The following is a 22,613-nucleotide window of genomic DNA, read 5'->3' on the forward strand; positions in this document are numbered from 1 at the left end:
TCATTAATTCCCTATCACCCATAATTAGCATACGCAAGGTGCGATCTCTTGGCATATAGGAACGGATGTCTGAGGATAACTAGGGGATTATAATGACACCAAACATGATATGTTTCATGTATCCTGAATCTTAGATCTCAATAAAGTACATTTAACATTATTATATTTAACTAATAAACTCTATTAAATTTGGTTATAAACGTCTGTGGGTTGGAACTGTTTTAAGGTGAGCTATTTACAAGTGAATGTGTAAGTGTACATGTGTGTAGAAGTGTTCCCAAGACAACAGTATTGATGGATATTAATTTGAAACGACTACATCCAATTATTTGACTTCGACAGCTACAATCCACACGTACATCTTCAATATGTTTCTTCAATAAATATGAACTCATGACATTCAGAGAATAAGATCTGCCTCAATAAATTAGGAACTATTTGATATCATAGTAACCAGCACTAGCAATACAAGATTGATTTTTGTTTTAAATTCCTATTATTTCGTGTCCAGTACGTTTAATGTGACATCACCTGCAAATTTATGCAAAAATTAGAACACTTGAAACGTCAAGGAATAAAGAACTTGTTTCTTGTTGCAGCCCACGGACAGCTACGGAGGAGCCTGCGCAGTACAGAATAATGATTATATCAACAACTGCAACTACAATGGAGCCTATGAGGCTCTGAACCACATCTACGGGGGTCTGCAGGTGAGCTGGAGTTTGGTGGAGAGTTACCGGAATTCCTCGGTGAAGAGAATAATAGAACCAACCACTAACATTGTCTTGTTGCTTCTACATTCTTTCAGAAACCGAGCAGCGGCGCAGCACAAACCGGACAGGTATAATTGTGGGGGGATAAGAGGGGGTTTGTATGGACGATACACAGGGATCTTTCTAAATACTAGTACAGATGCATAATGATAAACCTAATGCCTAGAAGCAGGTGTTCTGCATAATGTCTGTGCAGATTAGACTTGTGGCTCTCCAGCTATTGTGAAAGACAGTCCAGTGGGCAATCGATTAGGGCCAGAAAACGACATCACTGAGCCCCAGAGGGAAATTGTTTGGCGTCCTCCCATGGGCCCCACTTTGCTGCCATTTCCAGTCAGTAGTTCCACCATTGGGATCTATTTTTTAACTACACCAAATTACATTTAAAAATAACCTCCCTTGGCATATATGCTGTTTATCGGAGCTCCTCACAGTGCCTGTAGGAGGAGGAGACAAATGGCGATAATTTCTGCATCTATATTTTCAGTGATTCACTGTTTTCCTTTCTCTGGTTTTTCAAAACTGTTCAGTTAACAGGTTACCCGATAAGAGATAATAAAACTGTAGTTATTGGTAACTAACTACCCAAGGCTGGTAGGGCGTGCTGAGACTTGTTGTCCTACCACGACTAGAGAGCCACAGATTACATACCAGTATTATATGCCTTAACCCTATCCAACTTACACACTCCCTTGGCACCAGTGCTGTAAGCAGCGAAGCTTTTCAGGGCCAAAAGTCGGTGGCTTAAAGGAGTTTTAAGAATAATTTACAAACTTTCTTGTTCATTTATCTGAACTTTCTTCTGAAATATCCGCTTTGTTCCCAGCTGATCTTGTTTGACCAGTCCGAATACTTCAGTTTGGCACCGGCGATTACTTACGGGATGGATACAGCCGGCTACGTCTACGTTCCAACCGCGTGCAAGAGCGGAGCGAGTAAGTGAAGGGTTAATTGTGGTAGGCAAAGAGCGGCTTAAATTGTGCAACCGATGCAGGAATGGTCCAGAGACAGAGAGGGCAGGAGAGAGGAAACTGCCCCTTCCACCCCCGGGTTTCAGAAACTACCAGAAAAGTGCCATCAATTCCAGCAATTATGATGAAAAGTTCTGGTCCAATGTGTGGACAGTAGTGTGCACTCTGCAGGCCACAAAACAGCAATATAATTTGGGTGCAAAATGGGGGTGGAGGGTGACTGTGCAGATCAATACGTAGCCGTTGTGTTGCGGTGACTTTCAGTTTGGGAGCCCCCGCAACGCATCAAGGACAAGGTACATGAAATGGGGGAATGTATTGTGCAGAGGGCGCGGGGGCATGAACAGTGAATGGGGGGGGGGCTGCCAAATTAATTTGTACTGGGCCACACAATTTCAGATGGCAGCTCTGTACAAGACAACAGCAAGAGAGAAGGGAAATCCACAAATGTATGACCTGCCCCTTGATATGCTCCACACGGGGAAGATTCTGGCTTTTGGAGGGGTTATCTCCACGTCTGCCATAGTCTAGTTTTGAACACTATGCTCACATCCATAGGTCTATAGTTTATATCCAACTGGGATCATTTTGCAACATCGACTTAATTCATTTGTACCACATACTCCATATGTATTGCATAGCATTTATTAATGTATTGTCCAAGCAAGATACCAATATTGTGTTGTTTTAAACCTCTTTGCATATCCGTTTCAGAATGCAGACTCCACATAGCGTTCCACGGCTGCCTCCAGGGCAGGTAATATCTCCCTCTCCGCTCTCACAATCACTATCTCAGGTCTTTGTCTAGGGGGAGGGGGAACGATGAGTAATTATTATTAGTGCATAATGTCAATGTTATTCTATCTTTACGTGTTGTATTAACAAGTTGTCTTTATTTTGCAGGGAGAAAGTTGGCGACAAGTTTGCCAGATACGCCGGTTACAACCAGGTCGCTGATCTTAATAACTTCGTCATCCTGTATCCTCAAGCCAAATCCAACCTGACTAACCTCAATGGATGCTGGGACTGGTAATTACGCTGATATTATATCTGGTCCAATTGTAAAGCGCTACGGAATATGTTGGCGCTATATAAATAAATGATGATGATGGTCACGTATGTTAGTCACTGACTGTACAATCCTTCCTCTATATTGCTAGTATTATGTTCAGTGTCTCGTGATTCCTAGCTTATGATGATCATATACCTCCCAATAGTCATAGTTCTCAGATTTAAAAAGTGTGTGTGCGTGTGTGTGTGGTGTGCGCACGCGCGTTATCAAGTTGTGGGTGTGTCTTCTGCACAAAGTGTTAGTGTGATCTGGTGAATCAGGGCGTGGTTTGGCCAGATCATTGGTTTTGGGCGGGGCTTAATTTGTCTTTAATTTTCTTTCTTAAATGTTGAGAGATATATGATCAGTCTACTGCAGAAATTCATTCCTCTCTTTTTGGATTCTCTATTGATAATTAGATGACTTGCAGACACTTTATGGTTGAAGACCAGCACTGAGGGCTTGTTCACATCTAAGTGCTGTTAATGTGCTTTTCATGCCCTGTTTCAGTTATAACAAAAAGGGGCATTAAAATAGAAGACATAGGAGCCCATTTAGGAAGGTCACTCCCTGTTCACAGAAAAAAAACACTTTTTTGCTTTACACAAATACATCTCGGTGGGCCGTCCCCACTAAGGTACACGCCTCCTCTGTAAAATGCGTTGAGTAGATCTGGGGTGAAGAGATTTCCCCAGAGTGTATCATGTCCTACTTTAAGAGCCATGTCAAATTGTGTCCCATTCACTGACATCCTTCATTTACTAACTGTAATAATTTTATTTTCCTTCAGGTGGGGATACAGTGGTCTGGCCTATGGTAAGAGAATAACATTTTATTTTGTTTTCATTTTAAAGCCATAATATATTATTTGTATATATAATATTAGTGAGCAAAAGAATGTACCTGAAATAATTTATGATAACGCCTAAATCTAACCAGTTTCTGTGCCCATTCCTTTTGTCCCCAATTGTAAAGCCCTACGGAATATGTCGGCGCTATATAAATAAATGATGATGATGATGATGATATCATCGCCATCATCATCACCATTTATTTATATAGCTCCACTGATTCCGCAGCGATGTACAGAGAACTCATTCACATCAGTCCCTGCCGCATTGGAGCTTACAATCTAAATTCCCTAACACACACACACACACACACACACACACACACACACAGACAGACACACACACAGACTAGGGACAATTTTGATAGCAGCCAATTAACCTACTGGTATGTTTTAGGAGTGTGGGAGGAAACCGGAGCACCCTGAGGAAACACGGGGAGAACATACAAACTATACACAGATAATTGCTGCCATCTTTAAAATAAAACAGCTTAGGAGAGTGTCTCTTGTCCGTCTCACCGGTAGACCGGGAGGTATTGGCTTGCAGGCTCCTATCGCGGATTTTAAAACGCTGCTCGTAGAAATTTTTCTTCCTGAAAATGTCCCCGGTTATATTATAAACCACCTTCTCCATACTATATTTCAGCGGATGGTCTTAATCGGATGCTTTATGTATGTTAGTGGAATTGGTAGAAAAAAATGACACCTTGGATAAATCGTATTGTATGAAAATTAACTGGCAGCACTTGTATAAAATACCTGTTCATAGGTTATTACAGATGTGTAATGTTAATTTTCTGCATTATTATTCCCAGCTACCAAGAACGGGTTCCAGGTGACCGGAGTACAGAGGATGATGCTGAGGACTCAGGGACAATATTAACGCTGGTCCAGGACATTGCGAGGAAGATTCTCGTCTCCGTTGATTGACGTCTTCAAGTGACATCGAAAAGACGCCACCATATTGTTTTTTTACTTCTACTTAATTAATGTTGCATCGTCATTAATCTGCTATACAAGATATGCAATATCCAGCTAGTTTAAAAAGTCAAAGAGCAGCTAAGAAATGAATAGATATTAAATAAAATTATACTTGTAGGGCTTAAGCTTTCACGCTCGTCTTCATAGTTTCTCTGCCAACATTGCTGTGTTCGCTCATTGACTGCGTTGTGATTGACAGACAGTCGTATTACTGCAAAGGAGGGGGTGACAACGCTGCCATGGAGACAGTTGCTAAGGATACGACAAGCTGGAAGACAGAGAGGTGGAAAGCAGCACCTAAAACTTCACACTGATATATATATATATATATATTCATACATATATAATGTATTTTTAATAGCATTGTATTTTAAATATATTTTGTGCTGGATTGGTAAATAGTTTGAATTGCAGCACGAGTTACGTTCTTTTTAATCAAAATTTCTTAATTTTCTGCATCTCTTCTATATCTGTTTGGCACTACTTGTGTGTTTGGAACATCATTGGTCTTAGTGATTGGCATATCCTAGAAAAGCCTTAATTATCCCCTGACAGATGCATTTTTTTTCCATCATCTTAAGTCAGAGAGTCGTAAGGCTGGCACCAAAGCAAATTAAAAGCCTTCACTTCACCTCACAGGGGCGTTTCCGGTGCTAAACGGTTTTGTTTTCTTTGTGAGCAGCATGTAGTACATTATATTAAATCCCACTTTGACCCGTACAGCACTGCAGAATCATTGGCACTTTACAATTGCATAGTAAAATATCATATTTTTATGTTTTCTTTGTCATTTCTTGAAGAAAATTTTTTCGTGGTACCTTAAACTGATAGGCTTCTTTAGACGTAAGCATGTCCAATTAAAAGATAGGAGCTTGGTCCTTTTGACGCACTAGCACTATCATCATCATCATCATCATCATTTATTTATATAGCGCCACTAATTCCGCAGCGCTGTACAGAGAACTCATTCACATCAGTCCCTGCCCCATTGGAGCTTACAGTCTAAATTCCCTAATATATACACACACTCACACAAAGACAGACAGAGAGGGAGACAGACAGAGACTAGGGTCAATTTTTGATTGCAGCCAATTAACCTACCAGTATGTTTTTGGAGTGTGGGAGGAAACCGGAGCACCCGGAGGAAACCCACGCAAACACAGGGAGAACATACAAACTCCACACAGATAAGGCCATGGTCGGGAATCGAACTCATGACCCCAGTGCTGTGAGGCAGATGTGCTAACCACTAGGCCACTGTGCTGCCCACTAGTGAAACGTACGTCGGAGGACACTCTGCTAAGCCCACATTGTGATCCTCTGCGCTCTCTGATATGCAATAATGTGAAACCAATTCTGGGGATAAACACCGTGGGCCTCATTTAGAATCCGACGCAAAGTCCGCTCCAGGCGCATCCTGCACATTTCCACTGACGCGCATGCGCAGTAAGCCACAGTTCTCTGCAGTTCCGTCTGCTTTTCAGACGCAGTGTACACTTGCGACAGCTTGCGACTCAGCCCGAGGAAAAGGGTGGAACACGGAGTTATGTAGGTGTTACCATGAATAATTTAGATACTATGGGCGTCTACCCGCAAAAACTACCCTCAGGACAAGTCAGATGAAGACACAGGCAGATCACACGTCAAAAAAAGCAGAAAAAGTGCGGCAGGAATTAGGTGGAGCAGGTAGTTAGCTAGCTGTGAGAACTGGTCGCAGCTTGGTAAGGTATTAACGAGTGGGACGCTACTGGGGTTGCATGCCACTCGTAATACCCTACCAAGCTGCGGCACACTCCTGCTCTTTCATGTACATCTTAGACGCACATTGTGTCCGACTCTAAATGAGGCCCTGTTTGATTAATATATGTGGCACAGCCAGCGGCCTATCACCTATCCTGGGAGAGTGACAGTACACAAATTGTAAGAATGAGAACTCACTGTTAAAAAGTGAAACTATATTAAGCTCTCTCACTACACAGCTGTAACAGTATCGTGGACACAATGACACAGTTTCACTATTATAATAGTGTAAGTAGTGAACAGGTTCTCCTATTGGTAGATATAAAGAAGAAACATTGTTACAATATGTCATTCAGATAGGAATAGAAGAAGATTCAGAGCTAATTCTAATCTGATCATGACTAATAAAGATTAAGGGGAACTTGAATTATATACAAACAGAAATACCAGCCAATGCACAGTCTCATACAGCCAAGTGATTCTGGTGGCGAATAGTGAACATTTATTTCAGGGGCAAACACAGGATTTGTGGTGGGAGGTTTCCACACCACGCCGCCTGTGGGTGTGACCAGCATGCATGGGGGCGTAGCTATAATATTAGACAGTGCTTGGCTGCTCTCCAACTCTTCCTATCCCCATAACATACATGGGCAATGCTGCGTGTGCTACTGTTAGGTGCACGCAGCTAACAGTAGCAATTGCATCTCAATTATACAGTGCCCCAGGCTTGGAGGGGTGTTTCCAGGCACTACGTAACCCCCCCTTCGGTTTGCTTATGTATTTGATAATTATAAGCCATCAGAGCAGTGATTGAGCATAATCAGCAGCTAATTATTACTATGCTGCAAACTACTGGTAACAAAGAAAACTTATGAACTATATACATCCACAAATTATTTCAATACAATTTTGATTAATTCAGTAGTTTAATATTATCATAAACTGAGACTCATTTTTTCCCACTGGCCAAATAATTTATATTCCAATCACTTTAACACTAGCCATAATAATGTATTATTAGATATTATAACAAGTTAATTAACATAAGACAACCAATTTAAATAATTGATAAAGCGCTGTGAAGGGAGAACACATAGGATCAGTTAAGAGACAACAACTTGTGTTTTCCCCTTTGATTTTATTGGAATATTGTTTAACCTCTTGCCCTTTTCTCGCTCATTCACATATTTTACTTTATATTTCGCAAAATCACTAAAACATTACCAGGTTCTACTAGTTTTAATTGCTTGAATTAAAATGTATAACTTTTAACGTATTGATACCAAGGACACAAGATTAAGAATAGAGAGGGTATATTTATTAAACTGCGGGTGTGTAAAAGTAGAGCTGTTGCTTATAGCAACCAATCAGATTCTAGGTGTCATTTTGTAGAATGTACTAAATAAATGATAACTGAAATCTGATTGGTTGCTATAGGCAACATCTCCACTTTTTCAAACCCGCAGTTTAGTAAATATACTCCTGGGTCTACAAACTGGCAAATGAGTAGATGCCTCAAAGATCAGAATATTTCTTTCTCATCTTTTGGTCTAATATATATGTTATGGTTCTGGCAGAGCACCCCCTATGAAATGAAGAAATATAGAGAGGGATATATACCAGTATTTTAGAAATAGTGGATATCTTATGCTTACTTTATATGACTTGTAGGATTTAACCAGCTTGCACAGGGCTGTAGCGATTGGATCCTGAGCAAAAGCTATCCACGTCTCGTACAAGAGGAGAACCAAACAGTAGTACGGAGCACCCGATATACACTTCTAAAACTTTAGGTAATACATATACAAAAAATAATTTCCTAGTTGGAAAATGGACTTTGTGAATGAAGGTTTGGGTGTGTTTATTCACATTTAAACTGGAGAGGATAGCCAATAGGCAGGGTCTAGGGTCGAAGGGCGACTGATACACATATGTTGTTGTGAAGAAAGTGAATTATTTGCTTCCAGATCTTCTGTATCACATAGCAGGACTCTATCAGAGGATAAAACGACAAACCACACTTTGTACAATTACCAACGTTGGCCAAATATAATTTTATCAACCTGACAATGGAGAATTAAACTCGTTGAACATGTGTAAATTGTATAAATCAGACATTTGCGCAGCGTAGCCGGAGAGGGGGGATATTTGGGGGTTCAAACTCTTCTTAACCGAGCTCACCATAGTCTGTCTTGAAGAAAAATATTGGTTTATAATAGGAAGAGTTAATGTGCTGAAGTATTAGGCTTAATTCTATGTCCGTGAACTGGATGGCGAAGCTGCCACACAGAGTTAGCGGGTATTCCACGGGGCAGTGACCTCCACCCACTCCCAGGTATTTAGCGATATCTGAACTTTTAACCAGGGGTCCACATTCTTCCAGACAAAGGAAGTAAACAGATTATGACATTTTCTGAATATACCACGAGGAAGGTATACTTGGAGAGTTCTGCATGATATATAAGTTCTAAGTCAGGGTTATTTTGGCAAGGCAGATTTGCCCTTTTACTGACAGGTAGTTTGGACCAAGCTCTGGTCTCCTGGATAATACATTGAAACAATGGGGCTTTACTAAGAGCAATAAACTTGTGCACTCTAATTCCCATGTTCTTGATGGCTGAGGACACGATCAGACCATGGTCTACCCATAGGGATTTGAGGGCAAATAAGTATATTGAAAGAACATTACGTTTATGACACTTTATAGAGAGGTTGAAGAATGACCAAGATGTGTAATAATAATTTATACAGCCTCCAAAGAAGTATCAAGGTCATTGGGACACAGCATCGTATCCTCTATGGAAGAGCCAATGGTTTCAACAAAGTGCCCCTAGAGAGAGCCCCACTGTGGATGGAGAGCCATGGACAGTGGATCCTAGGTGCCCCTACCAAGAAGAATGGAGACTTAGATAAAACTAATGGTGCACGTTGTAGCTGCAGGAGAGCAATACAATAATTACCCCTTTAAATGAAGTAGGGCCCACATCTAAAACTCTACAGAGAAGCCCATCACTATGGCAAGTCCACAGACCTGAATGCTTTGGCAGACCAGCACTCATGTGCCAATCAATTTGTGTGTACTTGTAGTGGTATTTGAGTATACCTTCTTAATATTCAGTCCAGTGGACTTTTGGGCATATAGCCTGTCTGGATAGAGTGCACTATGACCAATATAAATAGCTGGAGGGGAAGTGCCCAAATATTGATAAGTACCTTTACACTCAACTATGACACGGAAATACAAGTCCATCATTAAAGAGTCTCTACCACGTTTTGAAAGGGGAATATATCCCATTCACTCCCCATAAGTCTTTTCAGCTGCGACTGCTGGCAAATATAGTTTCCCCAGCAGCCAATTGTAGATAACCTTACGATCCCTCGGACCTCCCAGGGATATGTCTATCCCTTTACTCCCAGTTCTCTGAGTAGAGGGTATTAGAATTTACTCCTGGTGAATCTGAAACTTTTTTTTAAACTGGGAATTTGGAGAATACACCATCTACAATAAAAACTGGGGTTATCACATCCTGACTAACCATACACACCTTACAACATTCATACCATACATACATGGTGCATATGTTTCTAGATATGGTACAACTCCGTCCTCAACACACTCGTTGAACTACTCAAGGGGTATCGTAGGCATTCTTCTCAATGATCATAGCTCAATGTCATGAGGGGTGTGATATTTTATCTAGGGTGTGTATTGGCCATGGACTCTTCCAAGTTGTCCTACCCTTGCTCTGACAAGCTTTTTCTCACAGTGAGAAATTCCTCCTGGGATGGGGGTGCAACTTGTTCCTCTAGACTTTCACTGAGCTCTTCCCTCTTGGAACACAGACTAGCTTCACTCCCATAGACACATCGGTGAGAAGATCGAATAACTCCTGGCATTGGAGAAGGACATTGAGGACAGTTGACTCCTCAGTCCAGACAGCCTTAGATTCAACCTCCAGAGAATAAAGGAAACTGGAATCTCTTCTACTGTGTAGCCTGGTATTATGTCTCATAGAGGATAATAAACATTGCCATTTGACTGATAGGTAAGGAATGAGATTGGTGGTAGGTTTTGATGGGTCCTATCCTTTCCCTAGATTCACTCTATGACATAGTGTAAAGCCACTCAACTTCTCCAATACTAAATGGGGATCATATTAATGACAATCTAGGAGTTCTTGTTTTCCAGGCACCCATAGATGCCGTATTTCAACTTTATCACCAGGTCTCAACTTGAGCTCTTTAACCCTGGAGTAATATCGATCTTTGTTTAATTTTCTAGGCTTATCTGCAACACCTGCAGCCTAGGAATAACTAAGAGCTACTATCCCGAAGAGCGAGAGTCAGATTCAGGTGGAGGCACTGCATCAGAGAAGAATTGAGCTCTATCCATATCCACAGTATCATAACCCCAGTTTGTGTAGGTACCATACTCTAAGAACACTGAAAAGAACATTAAAAGACAACCAACCAGTAGTCATACTACACATATGTAATTCAAATAAAATGTAACAATCTATCGCTTGTCCAAAAAATCAGGGGGAAAAGAGGAGATGAGTCCCTCAGGATAAACATATAACTGCGGATTTAGTGGTGCTATATAAATAGCTGATGATAATGATGATGATGCTTTGAATCCGGTATGTGTCACAAGGCAATGGTATAAATTCATGATCACCCCAACGTGGTGATTTATCAATGAGATCAATCACCGTACCTAAGTATTTGTAGACTTGTAGATATTAGTCTATAAGCAGCTTGACTTTCATTCTTTTCAACCCCTTTTGAGTCATAGTTCAAAGCAACCAGCGATCATAACAAGACTAAATGTGAAGCCTTGTCCTGTGTCCAGATGCTGGTGTTGGGAATTCTCACAAGTCCAAGAGGCGGACCTGCGAGACTACCTGTACACTGCAGAATGAAATCCTATGAGACTTATGGCTGGTGAATGTACTCATGTGGGAAGTCATATGTTGCTGGGGTTATACAGCCAACAAGCGTGTGCTCCACATCTTCTTTTCAGGCATTCACATGAAGGTGGTATTAGCTGCATTCTGCAGTCTGGCATGTAAGAACATAGTCCAGAATTGCTCCTGTCTATGCTCCTGTTTCCTTTGTTTGGCACTTCTGGCATATAGACAATTGTTGGGATGTGGCATGACCCAAGCCTTACCATATGGGTTCAGTAAGGGGTAGCTAATGGCAGTGTAGGCAGGACTTCCTTTTTGCCTGATGTGCAGTCGAGTAATTCGTATTACCTCTGAACCACCAACAGACGGGCAGGACCACCAACAGCATCCTAAGAGATAAGGCAGAAAGCAGCCACCAAGCCATCTGGCTAAACCTTACCCCACAAGTAGCCGCATCAGATTTAGCGCCGATAGTCTTCAGCCATGTCTGCTGTGTGACCTCCGAGTCCTCTAGCTCATTCATGCTCATTGGCCTTCCCATCCCCCATTCTGATCCTCATTCTCACTTTGAGCAGAGCACCCTCTCAGGGTCCCTGCCACAATCTTTTCTTTCCGACCAGGTGCCTATATTAGTGTATACTGTCTATCCATACCTGCACCTCAGGAGAACCTCAACACTTACTTACCCTGGACCCTTTTGGTGCCAAAAGTACCCATGGTCGCCATTTTAGGGCCCTAAAAATGGATCACAGTCAAGTATTTTACACACAGAAACCTACCGGCAGCCCTCTGGAAGAGTAATCTCACAATAAACCCTACACCAATCAAGGCCCTCTTATGTCTCATACATATTTGTTCTGCAATGTTCTCTATAACCCGTAAAATATAATCAAAAAAATAAATTCAACTTTCACTCAGTGGCCATATCTGATCCAACTAGCGCCACTGTATGGAAATTCCCATCGTAACAGGTGACCGTGGCATTTAATCTGCATCAAAATTCACAGAAACAAAAAAATTTCCAGTGGCACAACACTGCTATCCAGTGGTTAAATAAGGAGATCTGCACTGATAGATAATTACACTGTTTACCGACTTTCTGACTTTCAGCTGCTGTTCCATGCTACATACAGTGAGGATCCAGACCTCTAAAAAGTAATCCCTCCTGCATTTGGTGCTCCCTGCAGGACATCCCTTATGACCTACTGTGTTACTGTTTATTTTCTGACGCTTTCTAAGTGGCCTTTGCTGACCGACTTTTCTAAAGGAATATAAAGCATTGACCAACCTTCCCAGATTTTATCCTGTTCCCCCTACTACGGCAAGCAACAATGCCGAAAAGCAAAAGGTCTCATTACCCTATAGTACCCTAAAAAATCCTCAGAAAGACCAGTCCTGCAGACTTGTATTCCAAAGAAGCAGCTGTCATCAAGAGAGAATTCCTCTCCTGGACCTAAGAAATGAAAGACTTACGCTCCTCAATCCACGTCGAAGCCCAACATGCCCTTCTCACTCCCTATGGACACCCACACAGACTAAATAGAGTTGAGAATGGAGTATATTGTATCATATCTTCTGGCCTCTTCCTTCAATCATGCTTGTGTCTCACGCATTCTTAAAACACCCAATCTTGATCCTACCATCCTCCCCTTCGACTCCAAAATCCTTGAGCGGCTTGTCTAAAACCGTCTCACCAGCTACCTCTCCAACAATCCCCTCCTTCATCCTCTTCAATCTGGCTTCCACTCCCTCCAATCCACAGAAAGTGCCTTGACCAGAGCCACCAATGATCTTATTTTGGCCAGTTTCATTGACCACTTCTCCCTGCTTATCCTCCTGGACTTCTCTGAAGCCTTTGAAACCATGGATCGCCCTCTCCTACTGCATACCCTTCACACCAATGGTCTTTCTGACACTAACCTCTCATGGTTCACCCCCTACCTCGCCAACAATTCTTTCTCGGTTTTTACCTCTAGTTCCCCCCACCCACCATCCATTCTCCCTGTAGGAGTCCCTCAGGGTTCTATCCTTGGCCCTCTGCTCTATTCTCTGTACACCTCCTCCTTGGGTAAACTCATCAGTTCCTTCGGCCTCCAGTATCACCTGTATGTCGACGACACCCAACTCTACAATTCATCTCCTGTTATCTCCTCTTACCTACCCTCTCGGGTGTCCAGTTGCCTCTCCACCATATTCTCCTGAATTCATTGTTTTGCCTCCCTCAAGAGTTTCCTCCCCTCCCCACCTCTCCATCACTTTTGACAACACCACTATCTCCTCTGTTGCCCAAGTCCATTGCCTGTGTGTCATTCTTGACTCCTCCCTCTCCTTTGCACCTCATACCCAATCCTGTCGCTTCTAGCTCCACCAGCATGACTTGTATCAGACCCTTCCTCTCACATGATGCCACCAAAACTTTTATCGACTTACTGATCATTTCTCACCTGAACTACCCAACCTTCTCTTTTACCGGCCTCCCCTGCACCCAACTTTCTCCTCTTCGATCTACATTTAAAGCTGCAGCAAGACGAATCTTCTTCTCTCGCCGCTTCACTTCTTCCTCCCCTCTCTGCCAACCTCTTCCTTTACAGAATCATCTTCAAACTCCTCACCCTCACGTACAAAGCCCTCTCCAACTCCGTTGCTCCCTACATATCCAACCTCACCTCCATACATGCTTCCTCCCGCCCTTTCAGGTAAGGGGTTCTTATTGTAGGAGGAGATTCTAATGGCATCATGGCCTCTTGTCTAGATAGATCTGCTCTCCCTGATGCCCTGTCCGCTTAGATCTCTACAGCCCTACAGGAAGCTTTAAAACTACATAACCAATATGATTTAAGGAGAATCTCTTACCCCCTAGCCAGGGATTACACATTCTTCTCCACCATACACAATACCTATTCTAGAATTCTAGAATTGACATGATCCTGTTCAGCCACGGTTTCACACTAAAACTTGTCACATCCAGAATTTAACTCATAACCTGGTCAGACTATCCACCTATTTCAGCAGTCCTCTTTTCCTTAGCCCTGAGACCCCCCCAAAGCAAACATGGAGAATCAATGAATCTCTACTTCATGACATATATCTCTCCTCTCTGAATATTTAGAAACAAATTATACCCCAAGTATTCCCCAATGACTCTCTGGTCATTGGACACCTCATCACCCTAGCCTCCAAATCTAAAAGATTGAAGTTGATTTATTTACCATGAGTGCTAGAATTGCAACATAAATATAATCCAAACCCTAATACCCTCCAGAAGATCATCTCTGCTAAAGGGGAATATAATTTCCCCTTATCACATCAGGCTTCTAATAGATTGAAGTGGGTAAATAAACGTTATTATGAAAAAGGCGACAAAGCCAACAAAATTATATGCATCATCTCACAGAAACAACTGGGTTCTCTTCAGCTGATAGTTTCAGTATAATGATCCTTTAATTTCATGCAGAGTGCAGTTGTTATTGAACCCCGAATTGACTTTCAAAACTCAGGTATGAAAAAAATCTATCATAGTCACAGTAATCTTGTTGTGTGGTGTGCAGCCCATTAATGAGGGCGTCAAGGACGGGCAGTCAGATAAGATTTAATGTATGGAACTAAACTTAAAACTTGTGGCCTCCAGAGATTTCATCCCACCTGTTCTTTATTTCTACCTATAAGGGACTGTTCACACGGACAATATTTATAGACCTTGGAATATTGTTCCAAGCTGAAATGTTGAAGCTTCCATCTCTTGCCCAAATTAGCTTATATCACTTGTGTTAGGGAATGGGGTGCTACTGTACTTTTTAATCCTTGGCCCAGTCTAAGTATATACACCAGAGCATCGGTGTATTATGAGTTTTATTATTTCATGTTATTAGGTATATTTTGTCCTTGCTCTTACCTGCAATATTGTATGTATTAGAAATATAAAGAATATTGCCATCCTGTGTGAAAATAACAGGACAGCAGAAGTAATTTTGCTTGTGTTAGCTAAGGTAATTACCATTTGTCTCAAATGTCCATTGTTATGAGGTGCAACTTAGATATGGTTTGTAATCAGAACAATGTCTGAGTTAACTAGCTGGCAGCCCAAGTTAATTAGCCAGGTTGACAGGTAATCTGAGAGTTAATTAGGTTAGAACTTCTAGATGATACGCAATGTGCCTCCACAGTAATATACTGGCTGAAACAGCATTGGGAAATGTATTAATATGTATCAATATAAATGTTATTGTATCAAAATATATCACAGACTCAGATTGTGTAATGTTGCAGATACCATGTGTCAAATGTCTTGTTGTTTCAGGCAAGCTTGAAGTGTCATGCCTTGATGTTCTATTGTAACCCTTTGTTTCATGTATTCAGCCAAAGAGCTAATTGAGTCAAGCCATTCCATTGTATAATCAAGGTAACAGAGACTGCATTGTAGTGCACTGGAGGAAACAATATTTAACATAGTAACATAGTTGATGAGATTGCACTGGAGGAAACCCTACCAGGACAGGGTCTGTGTGAGCCAGTAACCCAAGCAGGGCGACATGGTAACTGTCAAGCTAAACGGTAGTGGTAATATAGCGGAAGGATAAGACTCTAAAAAGAGTGAGATTATTAATTTGGAGTGCGGACTGCAAGAGGCTGCTGGAGGATACATGCTATCATTTACCCTGTATCTTGTGAACGTCTTGTGGTGTGCTGTTGAAATAAAGCCATATTTTGGATATATTCTGGTCTACCCCATACTTGCCAACTCTTCCGGAATGTCCGGGAGGCTCCCGCATTTTGCGAGAGTCTCATTGACTCCCGGGAGAGTGTAGCAATCTCCCGGATCTGCCCACTTCACTAGGAAGTGCCCCACTTCCTAGTGAAGTGGGCAGAATTAGGTCCCAAATGCCGCAATTCCCGGTGAATTGCGGTGTTTGGCCCCACCCCCCCGCTGTCAAATGGCGCATTTGCATCATTACATCACGGGGCGGGTCCAAAATGACGCACATTTTGGAGCCCCGCCCCCCCCCCCCCCCATCACGCCCACCTCCCACGGCAGGCTCCCGGAAACCAACTTTCTAAAGTTGGTAAGTATGGTCTACCCGAGTGAGTTGAATCCCACAGAGGGTAACTGCCATCACAGCTAAAGGTGGTATCCTCACAACTTGCGTCAAATACTTGATAGCTTATTTGTACACTAAAATTTAAAGTTGATATTTGTGTGCTACCTGAAAAAACAGACAGCATTTAACTTATGTGCAAAATAGAAATCTAACTTTCACTCCTTTCATTTTAACATGGTTTAGTCCAGTAAGAAATTTCTTGCCTAAGTTCCTTAATGAATTAGGCCCTATATTATTAACTGGTGACATTAATAGAACAGGTTTTTTTTGTGTGTGTTCTTTTGCAAATGTATATTCCACATAGGTATTGGACGTATCCTGCGGTGTCTTGTGCAGTAGTGCAGAACAGACCTGTATTCATCACTGCACGTATCTTCATATTCGCTCCTTGTTGAATTCGGGAGTACGCAGAGCCGATTTATGGGAGTTTTAATGCAGGTTGCGCTCAGTATGGGTACCTTGATGAATCAGGCCCATGGTCTCTGACTGCGATATGCAAACAATTGAATATATTCATTCCCCAAGTCAGTGTTATGTGAATATGGATCTTCTGTATATCATTATTTATGCTGATGTTTAGATAAAATTTTAGGTTTATGATGCATTGTATTTTTAGACCCAAGGTTGTGCAGCAATTATTAAAATATGTTGTCTATCTCATGTTAACATAAAGCTGGACTTCACCAGCTAAATACTTTGGGACAAGAGAGGGAGGTCTTGAATCTCCCATAAAGAGGCCTCACTTTGGGTAATGTGTTCAGTTTTGGAGACCTTACCTTCAGAAGAATAATGATAAGATAGTGGGAAGATCGTATATAAACACAAAGCTTACCACAAACACCCAGGGAGTATGTTATTCACAGCTTAGAGGGAAGAAGAGAAGGAATAACATGGAACAAAAAGGTTCCAAAATTTAATGTTTTCCAGACTAATTAAACTTCGGAACAAGATAACAAAGTCTTAAAGTCTGGTAGGTAGGAAATGTAAAATATATTACAAAACATTTATTATTTTTGCCATCAACATCTCATTGTTTAATACATGTAGCACTTTTCTGATACTCATTTTATATTTGACCATTACAAACTACTTTAATGAACTTTTAATATAAATAGATCCTGCTCTCACACATATAATAAGTAAACATCAGTTGGTTCTCCCACTTTGGCAAACACCATGGGCTAGATTTACTAAACTGCGGGTTTGAAAAAGTGGAGATGTTGCCTATAGCAACCAATCAGATTCTAGCTGTCATTTGTTTAGTGCATTCTACAAAATGACAGCTAGAAACTGATTGGTTGCCATAGGCAACATCTCCACTTTTTCAAACCCGCAGCTTAGTAAATATAGCCCCATACCTATTTTGGAGATACAATGACTAGGGACGGCAATGGGAACCTATATTGCACTTACACAACATTATTTAGTAAAAGTAAGGGGTCGAGGTCTTATCTGTAGGCAGTCACTGTGTTCATTTAACTGTAAGTTGTCATCCAGAAGAGATCATTCATGAAACTCTTTGGCCAAGACACATTGTGTGATACAACCAACCAAGAGTTTGGGCTATCTTTTCTATTTAAAAAGTGAAAAAAGAATACAGCCTAAGAGAGTAATTTCAAGGTTTCTCCAGTCTCGGACAAGAAGTATCGAACCCTTGACAAACAAGATTAACAAACTAGCAGCTCAGGTATTTCTGTTTACTTTCCTAGCTCTAGTTTGGATAATCAGAATTATTCTATATTTAATGCAAAAGCTGTTGAGCAGATGTTTTTCCCAAAGTGTTCAACGGCTTATTAATACAAGGTCATAACTTGTTTATGCAGTTATATAAAACCCTCCTAGTCTAACATAAGTCAGGACACTCTCCTCATATCATTATTGACAGGCTCCCGGTAAAGATGAAGGGGTTCGCCATTTTAATCACCTTGGTTGGCTTCTGCAATGGACAGGTAAAACTAGGTAAGAGATTGCATATCTTCAAAACAATGGATTATAGCATCAACATTGACACAAACTATATTTGGGAGAAGGTACCCAAGAGGTCCACTTTGGGAGGAATGATGACATCAGAAACAAAGTTGTCACCGCTGAATTTTGATAAGTGCAACAAGTTGCTGTTTAGTTGTTGAATTTTGTTTATTTCCCCTTCACAGGCTCGTACAACCTGGACAGCGCTGTGTCAGTCTCCGGTCTGTCTTCAGGATCGTACATGGCCAACCAGTTCCACGTCGCTCAGTCTAAGAAGGTTGTTGGAGCTGGCCTCTTTGCTGGAGGTACTTAGAATTTAAGTTCCTTTTTAAGAGTACTCCAAGATAGTTCCATAATATTGTCCCAATATGGCAATTTTCTCTCAACTGGATGGATATTTATTAGGAAAAATAGAAAACTGGAGACTCATTATCTATAAAGAGAAAAGCAGGAGAGTGTCAGCTCATAGGGATAGTGAATAGGAACCTAATATGAAGTTACTTTATAATAGCTCTCTGTGATACCTGTATAATATTACTACTATATTTCACTTAGTGAGGAAGGGGCACTTTGCAAATTAGAAACAAACACGAATATATTCAAGAGAATTATTTCAGAGAAACAATATTTAACACAAGTTAACCCGTGCATGATACTCATGCATTCTAGTCAAATCAAGCTACTTAAGGTCTTAAAAAGGTTCTTGTCATGCATTTGGGCCTAGCCCAGGCCTCCTCAAGGGAAGAGCGTTACTTCCCGACGCAAGCGGCCTTTTTAATGTGTGTTCATAAGGTAAAATTACCTCACGAAAATGAGTTTGACCCCTCAACTCGTAAATTTAGCCTTTACTACCCCTCCCACAGGGGGAAGGGGGGATGATGGAAGTTAACTGACTTGACTATTCTAATTTTTTTGTCAAATAATGTCAGTATACCAAATTTCAGGTCAATTGGATGAGCCCTTTCTGAGAAAATAGTTTTTTCCACACACACACACACACACACACTAACGCACGCCTCTACACATGTGTGTTCATGAGGTAAAATTACCTCACGAAAATGAGTTTGAGCCCTACCAAATTTCAGCCCTTTTTGAATTTTTTTTCCCACACACACTAAGAATTTAGTAGGTCAGTGTATAACTCCGCCCAGCAGGTGGCGCTGCAACTTGGTGGTTTTTTTTTCCACACACACACAGACACCACTAAGCATTTATATATTAGACAAGTTAACCCGTGCATGATACTTATGCATTCTAGTCAAATCAAGCTACTTAAGGTCTTTAAAAGGTTCTTGTCATGCATTTGGGCCTAGCCCAGGCCTCCTCAGGGGAAGAGCGTTACTTCCCGATGCAAGCGGCCTTTTTAATGTGTGTTCATAAGGTAAAATTACCTCACGAAAATGAGTTTGACCCCTCAACTCGTAAATTTAGCCTTTACTACCCCTCCCACAGGGGGAAGGGGGGGGATGATGGAAGTTAACTGACTTGACTATTCTAATTTTTTTGTCAAATAATGTCAGTATACCAAATTTCAGGTCAATTGGATGAGCCCTTTCTGAGAAAATAGTTTTTTCCACACACACACACACACACACACAGACACACTAACGCACGCCTCTACACATGTGTGTTCATGAGGTAAAATTACCTCACGAAAATGAGTTTGAGCCCTACCAAATTTCAGCCCTTTTTGAATTTTTTTCCCCACACACACGAAGAATTTAGTAGGTCAGTGTATAACTCCGCCCAGCAGGTGGCGCTGCAGCTCGGTTTTATTTTTTCCACACACAGACAGACGCCACTAGACATATATTAGACATATATTATATATTAGATAGGAACATAGTTGATGAGATTGAAAAAAGACACCAGTCCATCAAGTTCAACCTATTTTGGATCTCCTGCGATCCTTCACTTATATTTAAAATTAATCCAGAGTAAGCAACCGCAAATCTGTTTCAATTGTGAAAATCCCCCCAGATCCAATATTGCAGTCCTATTTTTACCCTATATCCACTGCTATTTTAATTAAGGGTCGTATCCCTGGATACACTTTTCCGCTAAAAATTTGTCTAACCCTTTCTTAAACATATCTATTGAATCTGCCATCACAACCTTCCCTGGCAGTGATTCCATATCTTGACTGCATTTACTGTAAAGAACCCCTTCCTTTGCTGGTTGTGAAATTTCCTCTCCTCTAACCTTAGGGGATGACCGCGTGTCCTGTGTATGGTCCTTGGGGTAAAAAGTTCCCATGAAAGTTCTTGGTATTGACCCTTAATGTATTTGTACATAGTAATCATATCTCCTCTTAGATGCCTCTTTTCTAAAGTAAACATGCCTAAACTGGCTAACCTTTCCTCATAACTTAATGACTCCATACCCCTTATAAATTTTGTCGCCCTTCTCTGAACCCTTTCTAGTTCCAAATTATCCAAAGATGAGGTCTTACCAACCATTTATACAGTGGCAAAATTAAACTGTCTTTTCCCCAAAGACATTTAAAGGGGGGAAGTTTGGTGGGAGGAACTGGGCTGAGTAAGCATATACCTTGCGAGGTACGGAGGGGCGGCACCGATGTGCCTAGCAGTAATTTTGTAGAAATAAAAACAAAAAATGCGTGTGCTGTACATACAAAAACCAGATATGGAGAAGTCTGACAAACCACATATACACAGCATTGTTCACACATTCGAGCTGTGTATGCTAATTTCATTTTATCAAGTTGATGAAATGAAGAGACCCCTCCCGTGTACACAGTTCTGCGCTTCATGCACAATCTTGTACACAGGTAGACTGTGGCTTTTGTCCATATATAAATTAAGCTACAGAAATGAGCAATTGGTATGGAAAACGCATATTTTTTTGCATCATAAAGCAAATGGGAATGATTCTGGTATATTTATAATGAAAATGCGGCGTTATAATGCCCATCCCACTCCCTCCGCAGGTCCATTCTACTGCGCGAAAGGAAGCATGATCACCGCCACAAACGCTTGCATGAAACTCCCCACGAGCATCGACGTCGCCTCCCTGAGGACACAGACGCAGAGTTACGCCAACAGCTTGCTGATCGATCCGGTGTCCAATCTCGCCGGTGGCAGAGTCTTCATCTTTTCGGGGACCCGGGACACAGTTGTAGTGCCAGGTGAGTCGCACTGCGTATCCATTCAGGAATAACTGGCAGCAAGGAGCAATGATCTGCTGTCACCTGAAGCAACTAAATAGTCCTCCTTAGTGTAGTCAGGAGACTGAAAGCTAATGTCTGATGATTACCGCATGTTCGTTCTGCTTCGGTTATTTAGTTTTAAAAAACTTTAAATGTGTGATCCACAAGAAACAGACTTTATGGGGTAGATTTATTAAACGTTCTAAAAAGAAAAAGTGAAGATATTACCAATAGCAACCAATTAGATTCTAGATTCTGTCACTCATCTAGAACCTACTAGACCAGTGTTCCCCAAACTCAGTCCTCAGGTACCCCTAACACTGCAAGTTTGCCCTATCTCCTTGTTGGAGCACAGCTGTAATCATTTCTGACTGACACATTGTAACAGACCCACAGGTGGTATAATTATAATGTGTCAGTAATGAATACACCTGTGCTCCAACAAGGAGATATGGAAAACATGCACTGTTAGGGGTCCCTGAGGACCGAGCTTGGGAAACACTGTACTAGACTAATGATAGGCAGAATCTAATTGGATGTTATAAGCAACACCTCCACTTTTCCTCGTTAGAAGGTTTGATAAATCAACTCCTGTAACTCTTTTAAAAGCGGACACGCATAACTGTTTAAATTAAATGATATATAACGTAATGCTTGCTGCTTCAGTGACTTATGCTACCACTGGGTTAGTCTGCATAGACACCGTCATGGGGCATGAAAGCAAAGTGCAATGATATTACAAACGCAGAAAAGGCTTAGGCGGCACAGTGGTTAGCATTGCCGACTCACAGCGCTGGATTTGTGAGGTTGATTCCAACCTGTGTGGAGTTTTTATGTTTTTCCCTGTGTTTGTGTGGGCTTCCTCAGGGTGCTCCGGTTTCCCCTGTACAAATCATGCATTAATGGCATACTTGCCAACCTTATGTTGGCCAGGTCCAGGAGATCCTGGAGGGCACGAGGGGTGTATGGGTGGAGGGGGCGGGGCTTTGTGAATTGCGTCATTTTGGTCCCGCCCCTGGTGACTTAATTCCTGTTTTGGGTTTTTTACAGTGGTAAAAAGGGCCAAAATGACGCAAAACCTGAAGCCCCGCCCCCTCCACCCAT

The 22,613-nt window shown here is 41.5% G+C and overlaps 1 protein-coding gene across 3 annotated transcripts in view; it reads left to right on the top strand.

Moving 5' to 3' along the window:
* Positions 1 to 5,361, top strand: part of LOC142150309 (poly(3-hydroxybutyrate) depolymerase-like) — a 65,560-nt gene extending 60,199 nt beyond the window's left edge. For all 3 annotated transcript variants that reach the window (XM_075205520.1, XM_075205519.1, XM_075205518.1), the window contains 7 exons: positions 600 to 710; positions 809 to 841; positions 1,600 to 1,708; positions 2,459 to 2,501; positions 2,648 to 2,773; positions 3,586 to 3,611; positions 4,461 to 5,361. In XM_075205520.1, coding sequence (XP_075061621.1) covers positions 600 to 710; positions 809 to 841; positions 1,600 to 1,708; positions 2,459 to 2,501; positions 2,648 to 2,773; positions 3,586 to 3,611; positions 4,461 to 4,528 — 516 coding nt within the window. In that variant the 3' untranslated portion in view covers positions 4,529 to 5,361. The remainder of the gene's footprint in view (positions 1 to 599; positions 711 to 808; positions 842 to 1,599; positions 1,709 to 2,458; positions 2,502 to 2,647; positions 2,774 to 3,585; positions 3,612 to 4,460) is intronic.
* The last annotated feature ends 17,252 nt before the right edge of the window (positions 5,362 to 22,613 follow it).

This window comes from Mixophyes fleayi, chromosome 4 (assembly GCF_038048845.1).
Source record: "Mixophyes fleayi isolate aMixFle1 chromosome 4, aMixFle1.hap1, whole genome shotgun sequence".
Classification (NCBI taxonomy): Eukaryota; Metazoa; Chordata; class Amphibia; order Anura; family Limnodynastidae; genus Mixophyes; species Mixophyes fleayi.